This window comes from Borostomias antarcticus (genome assembly GCF_949987555.1).
Source record: "Borostomias antarcticus genome assembly, chromosome: 10".
Classification (NCBI taxonomy): Eukaryota; Metazoa; Chordata; class Actinopteri; order Stomiiformes; family Stomiidae; genus Borostomias; species Borostomias antarcticus.
The window spans coordinates 4,532,866-4,540,365 of record NC_140243.1 but is presented as its reverse complement, the minus strand read 5'-3'; the positions used below and the strand labels follow the sequence as shown (position 1 = coordinate 4,540,365).

At 55.8% G+C, this 7,500-nt stretch overlaps 1 protein-coding gene across 1 annotated transcript in view; it reads right to left on the bottom strand.

The window, feature by feature from the left end:
• LOC311313713 (cadherin-2-like) overlaps positions 1–7,500 on the bottom strand; it is a gene marked incomplete at both ends in the record, with an annotated part of 45,796 nt that overhangs the window by 12,797 nt on the left and 25,499 nt on the right. Inside the window, 4 exons of the mRNA XM_084443890.1 lie at positions 1–51; positions 1,429–1,584; positions 5,085–5,258; positions 6,551–6,606. The exon at positions 1–51 is cut by the window's left edge and continues 267 nt beyond it. Coding sequence (XP_084300016.1) covers positions 1–51; positions 1,429–1,584; positions 5,085–5,258; positions 6,551–6,606 — 437 coding nt within the window. The remainder of the gene's footprint in view (positions 52–1,428; positions 1,585–5,084; positions 5,259–6,550; positions 6,607–7,500) is intronic.

The following is a 7,500-nucleotide window of genomic DNA, read 5'->3' as shown; positions in this document are numbered from 1 at the left end:
AATGGGGTTCTCCACCTGGTTCCCGTTCAGGTCCACGGCATGGGCTCGCAGCTATGGGTCGACACGCACACGCAGGCACACACACACACACACACACACACGGTCAGGCCATGGCTGCTTATGTAACTGAGTCTCGGGTAGTAGCGAGTGGTTGGTTAAACTCACTATGACAAAGACCGCCAGGCCGAAACGTCTGTTTGATTAAATCACCCAGCATCGAGAGCCGGAGTGTGTGGTTTCGTTTCTTTTTCCTGGTTAAACTCACTAGTGGAAGGAGCGCTAACCTTCGTGGGTTCGAATCCCGCCCCGGGCGAGCCCTTCGCATGGGCTGCACTTACACAGTCTGGGTTAGGGGACGGTCGGCCTCCCAGGGTGCATCTGGGGGCTGCTGAGCGTCTCGGCGTCCTACCGCTCTAAACCACGTCAGCTGCGAGAAAGAGCGGCGTCTGTCTCTGTCACCCCGCTGCCGTCACGCGGCGTTAGCTCGCCCTCCGTTAGCCTGTCTCTGACGCCCTGATTGGCTCCCCTCATGAATATACATCATACAGCGTCCACGATTCTGACAAATACATCATACCTCATGAATATTCATAGGCCCGGGCCTGCCCTTCATGCAAATTGCCCCGTCGCAGTGAGCCAGGGGCGTTAATGAAGGGTTTTTTAGACTTTCAACTGGGATCGAGGAGTGTGTGTGTGTGTGTGTCAGTGTGTGTGTGTGTCAGTGTGTGTGTGTGTGTGTGTCAGTGCGTGTGTGTGTGTGTGCGTGTGTTGCGGTTATCGGTGTGTTCCGGTGGCCGCCCCTGTCCGGACCGTGTGTGTGTGTGTGTCAGTGTGTGTGTGTCAGTGTGCGTGTGTGTGTCAGTGTGTGTGTGTGTGTGTGTCAGTGTGTGTGTGTGTGTGCGTGTGTGTGTGTGTTGCGGTTATCGGTGTGTTCTGGTGGCCGCCCCTGTCCGGACCGTGTGTGTGTGTGTGTCAGTGTGTGTGTGTGTGTGTTGCGGTTATCGGTGTGTTCCGGTGGCCGCCCCTGTCCGGAACGTGTGTGTGTGTGTGTGTGTCAGTGTGTGTGTGTGTGTGTGTGTCAGTGTGTGTGTCAGTGCGTGTGTGTGTGTGTGTGTTGCGGTTATCGGTGTGTTCCGGTGGCCGCCCCTGTCCGGAACGTGTGTGTGTGTGTGTCAGTGTGTGTGTCAGTGCGTGTGTGTGTGCGTGTGTTGCGGTTATCGGTGTGTTCTGGTGGCCGCCCCTGTCCGGACCGTGTGTGTGTGTGTCAGTGTGTGTGTGTCAGTGCGTGAAGTGTGTGTGTGTGTGTTGCGGTTATCGGTGTGTTCCGGTGGCCGCCCCTGTCCGGACCGTGTGTGTGTGTGTGTCAGTGTGTGTGTGTGTCAGTGTGTGTGTGTGTGTTCCGGTGGCCGCCCCTGTCCGGACCCTTACGTGGAAGTTGGGGATGTGCTCGCGGTCGAGGGGCTTGGTGACGGAGAGCTGGCCGGAGATGGGGTTGATGATGAAGATGCCGGTGGGCGGCTGGTCAGCGCCGGGCCCGGTCACACTGTAGCGTAGCAGGCGCTCCTTGTCCCGGTCCGACCGGATCTGAACCACACAGAGTGTGTGTGTGGGGGGGGGGGGGTAACAAGGGAATATTGCCATTTACATACAGCTTACTGAACACTTTGACACGGCCTAGGCTCCGCTCAACACCATCCACCTCCGCTCAACACCACCCACCTCCGCTCAACACCACCCACCTCCGCTCAACACCACCCACTTCCGCTCAACACCGTCCACCTTCACTCAACACACCATCCACCTCCGCTCAACACCATCCACCTCTGCTCAACACCACCCACCTCCGCTCAACACCACCCACCTCTGCTTAACACCATCCACCTCATCTCAACACCATCCACCTCCGCTCAACACCACCCACCTCCGCTCAACACCATCCACCTACGCTCAACACCACCCACCTCCGCTCAACACCACCCACCTCCGCTCAACACCACCCACCTCCGCTCAACACCATCCACCTCCGCTCAACACCACCCGACTCCGCTCAACACCACCCACCTCCGCTCAACACCATCCACCTCCGCTCAACACCACCCACCTCCGCTCAACACCATCCACCTCCGCTCAACACCACCCACCTCATCTCAACACCATCCACCTCATCTCAACACCACCCACCTCCGCTCAACACACCATCCCCCTCCGCTCAACACCATCCACCTCCGCTCAACACACCATCCCCCTCCGCTCAACACCACCCACCTCCGCTCAACACCACCCACCTCTACTCAACACCACCCACCTCCGCTCAACACCATCCACCTCCGCTCAACACACCATCCACCTCCGCTCAACACCATCCACCTCCGCTCAACACCACCCACCTCCACTCAACACCACCCACCTCCGCTCAACACCACCCACCTCCACTCAACACCACCCACCTCCGCTCAACACCACCCACCTCCGCTCAACACACCATCCACCTCCGCTCAACACCATCCACCTCCGCTCAACACCATCCACCTCATCTCAACACCATCCACCTCCTCTCAACACCATCCACCTCCACTCAACACCATCCACCTCATCTCAACACCATCCACCTCCGCTCAACACCATCCACCTCCGCTCAACACCATCCACCTCATCTCAACACCATCCACCTCCGCTCAACATCACCCACCTCCGCTCAACACCATCCACCTCCGCTCAACATCACCCACCTCCGCTCAACACCATCCACCTCCACTCAACACACCATCCACCTCCGCTCAACACCATCCACCTCATCTCAACACCATCCACCTCATCTCAACACCATCCACCTCAGCTCAACACCATCCACCTCTGCTCAACACCACCCACCTCCGCTCAACACCACCCACCTCCGCTCAACACCATCCCCCTCCGCTCAACACCATCCACCTCCGCTCAACACCACCCACCTCCGCTCAACACCACCCACCACCGCTCAACACACCACCCACCTCCGCTCAACACCACCCACCTCCTCTCAACACCATCCACCTCCACTCAACACACCATCCACCTCCGCTCAACACCACCCACCTCCACTCAACACCACCCACCTCCGCTCAACACCATCCACCTCCGCTCAACATCACCCACCTCCGCTCAACACCATCCACCTCCACTCAACACACCATCCACCTCCGCTCAACACCATCCACCTCATCTCAACACCATCCACCTCATCTCAACACCATCCACCTCAGCTCAACACCATCCACCTCTGCTCAACACCACCCACCTCCGCTCAACACCACCCACCTCCGCTCAACACCATCCCCCTCCGCTCAACACCATCCACCTCCGCTCAACACCACCCACCTCCGCTCAACACCACCCACCACCGCTCAACACACCACCCACCTCCGCTCAACACCACCCACCTCCTCTCAACACCATCCACCTCCACTCAACACACCATCCACCTCCGCTCAACACCACCCACCTCCACTCAACACCACCCACCTCCGCTCAACACCATCCACCTCCACCTCAACACACCATCCACCTCCACTCAACACCACCCACCTCATCTCAACACCACCCACCTCCGCTCAACACCATCCACCTCCGCTCAACACCATCCACCTCATCTCAACACACCATCCACCTGCGCTCAACACCATCCACCTCCACTCAACACCACCCACCTCCGCTCAACACACCATCCACCTCCGCTCAACACCATCCACCTCCGCTCAACACCACCCACCTCCGCTCAACACCACCCACCTCCGCTCAACACCACCCACCTCCACTCAACACCATCCACCTCATCTCAAAACCACCCACCTCCCCTCAACACCACCCACCTCTACTCAACACCATCCACCTCCACTCAACACCACCCACCTCCACTCAACACCATCCACCTCCGCTCAACACCATCCACCTCCACTCAACACACCACCCACCTCCGCTCAACACCACCCACCCCTGCTCAACACCATCCACCTCCGCTCAACACCATCCACCTCCGCTCAACACCACCCACATCCGCTCAACACCATCCACCTCTGCTCAACACCACCCACCTCCGCTCAACACCATCCACCTCCGCTCAACACCATCCACCTCCGCTCAACACCATCCACCTCATCTCAACACCACCCACCTCATCTCAACACCATCCCCCTCCACTCAACACCATCCACCTCATCTCAACACCATCCACCTCCGCTCAACACCATCCACCTCCGCTCAACACCACCCACCTCCGCTCAACACCACCCACCTCCGCTCAACACCACCCACCTCCGCTCAACACCATCCACCTCCGCTCAACACCACCCACCTCCGCTCAACACCACCCACCTCCGCTCAACACCACCCACCTCATCTCAACACCATCCACCTCCACTCAACACACCATCCACCTCCGCTCAACACCATCCACCTCCGCCTCCACTCAACACCATCCCCCTCCGCTCAACACCACCCACCTCCGCTCAACACCACCCACCTCCGCTCAACACCATCCACCTCCGCTCAACACACCATCCACCTCCGCTCAACACCACCCACCTCCACTCAACACCACCCACCTCCGCTCAACACCACCCACCTCCGCTCAACACCATCCACCTCCGCTCAACACCATCCACAGGGAAGTGAAGCTGGGCGAGGGGTGAGCTAGCAGTATAGGACATTAGTATAAATCAGCCTAACCCTCACATTAACCCCCTGTCTCTCCCTTATGCCTCTCCCATTACCTCACGCACCAACAGATGGCGCCGGGATGAAAACACAACAGTGGACTACACACACAGAAGTGTGTACACGGAAAAACACGCACGCATGCTTGCGCACACACGCGCGCACACACACACACACACACACACACAGCTGTCCTCGCAGTACAAAAATTGCTGTGTGACTGAACTACCGACCAAAAAAACAACATTTGAATGAATGAGTGTTGTTTGTCTTGCCTTAACCATTGCTTTCCCTCTGGGAATAGTGTTTGTGTGTGTGTGTGTGTGAGTGTGTGTGTGTGTGTGTGTGTGTGTGAGTGTGTGTTTGTGTGAGTGTGTGTGTGTGTGTTTTACCCTGACTAGCTCCATGGGGAACTGCCCCCGAGCGTTCTCTGGGACGTTGATGGGAGGGATGACCCAGTCCCTCTTCACGCGTCTCAGGGAGCCGTCGCCCTTGACGACCACACTGTGCCATGGAAACAGTATCTCGGGAACCCGCGGAGTGGCGGCTGCGTCACTGGTGTTCGCCTGCAAGGACAGAGAGAGAAGCACAACGCGGGTCACACACACACACACACGCACGCATAGGTTAACTAACGTTACATACAGAAGAGATACACACACACACACACGAGCAAAGACAAACGGTCACTGCTGGAGAAAATACACACACACACATACACACACACACACACACACACACACATACAGACACACACACACCTTCACACCCTCCAAGTCAGCTCTCTGAGATGGTTTATTTCCCAGGGGTCTGGAGGGGAGTGGCCATAGTGACTCAGCGTATTTATGACCCCATTCCAGCAGCAGGATTAATGCTCTCATTACAGCAGACCTGATGAATGACCAGGGTCAGAGAGAGAGAGAGTGTGTGTGTGTGTGTGTGTGTGTGGGCGTGTGTGTATGACACGTGTGTGTGTGTGTGTGTGTGTGTGTGTGTGTGTGTGTGCGTGTGTGTGTGTGTGTATATGACGTGTGTGTGTGTGTATGACATGTGTGTGTGTGTGTGTGCGGGCGTGTGTGTATGATACGTGTGTGTGTGTGTGTGTATGACCTGTGTGTGCACGTATGTGTGAGAGAGAGATACTGTAGAGAGAAAGAACAGAGGTTTCGTGAACCTAGGTTTTGATTGTGTGCGTCTAAATCTCTCTATCTCTGTTCTCTTATCCATGTCTATACGTCCATCCCCCTTCATCTCTTATCTTATCTCTGTTCTCTCTACATCATCTTTCCTGCTCATTTCCACCTCTTTTCTTATCTATCTCCTTCTTATCTTTCTCTGTAAACCCCATCCCTCTTCTTCCTGTTCCATTTCTCTGACTACCGTCTCTCTCTCTCCCTCTTTCCTCTCTCTTCCTCCCTCCTCTCTTCCTCTCTCTCTCCCTCCCTCCTCCCTCTCTCTCTCCCTCATCCCTTCCTCTCTCTCCCTCCCTCCTCCCTCTCTCTCTTCCTCTCTCCTCTCTTCCTCTCTCTCCCCTCCCTCCTTCCTCTCTCTCTCTCCCTCCCTCTCTCTCTCCCTCCCTCCTCCCTCTCTCTCTTCCTCTCTCCTCTCTTCCTCTCTCTCCCTCCCTCCTTCCTCTCTCTCTCTCCCTCTCTCTCTCCCTCTCTCTCCTCCCTTCCTCTCTCTCTCTCCCTCCCTCCTCCCTCTCTCTCCCTCCCTCCTCTCTCTAATCCTTCCTCCTCCCTTTCTCTCTCTCTCTCTCTTCCTCTAAGTGAACAAGCTGGTAAGACCATCTGTTGAGCAGGGCATGACTAATATCAGTCTCTCACGTCACACATTAACGTTCGTAGCTTCTGTTCACGATTCGTCTGCGTTTTTTTCGGCAGCGCCCGCTCCCCGCCGGCGCCCCCTCACTTTCTGGGAAACGCGCGGGACAGCGTCTGACACCCCGCTATCACTAGGAGCCGAGGTTAAGCTTTGCCGTCTCCACCTATAAGAGCAGCTCGTTGGCCCCGCTCTCGCACGCCGCGCCAGACGTCGCCGTCAGGGTCATGTTCCGGGCGCCGCGGCATCATCAGTTGCACCGGCCGTGACATGCGGCCGCGCAGCCAGAAGCTGATTTTCTGTCTTTTCTTGCTCGTAGCAAATGCAGGAATAATGAATCCCAGTGCGTTAACGGGAGTTCTCATTAAACTTGAAAGTTAATGCCTTGCTGATGGTCCTTTAGTCTCTTAAAGCATCTCATTTCCACAAAGACCCCACGTGTGTGTGTGTGTGTGTGTGTGTGTGTGTGTGTGTGTGTGTGTGTGTGTGTGTGTGTGTGTGTGTGTGTGTGTGTGTGCTAAATATTGCTCTGCTTCAGCTGTCATTGGCAGCTTAGCCGTGTGGAGGAGAAGGTGCTATGTGTATCCTTGGATGCTCATTATATTTGATTCCCTGCTGTTGTAATATAATTTGTGGAATCAAATATTCGAATGTGTATGTGTGTGTGTGTGTATGTGAGTGTGTAAATGTGTGTGTGTGTGTAAATATGTGTGTGTGCGTGTGTGTGTATGTGAGTGTGTGTGTGTGTGTGTATGTGAGTGTGTGTGTGTGTGTATGTGAGTGTGTAAATATGTGTGTGTGAGTGAGTGTGTAAATATGTGTGTGTGCGTGTGTGTGTATGTGAGTGTGTGTGTGTATGTGAGTGTGTAAATGTGTGTGTGTGAGTGAGTGTGTAAATGTGTGTGTGTCCGTGTGTGTGTGGTTTTCACCTGTTTGTGCTCTGTCGCCTGTCCGTCCCTCCTGAGGACGAGGTGGACGCGCATCTTC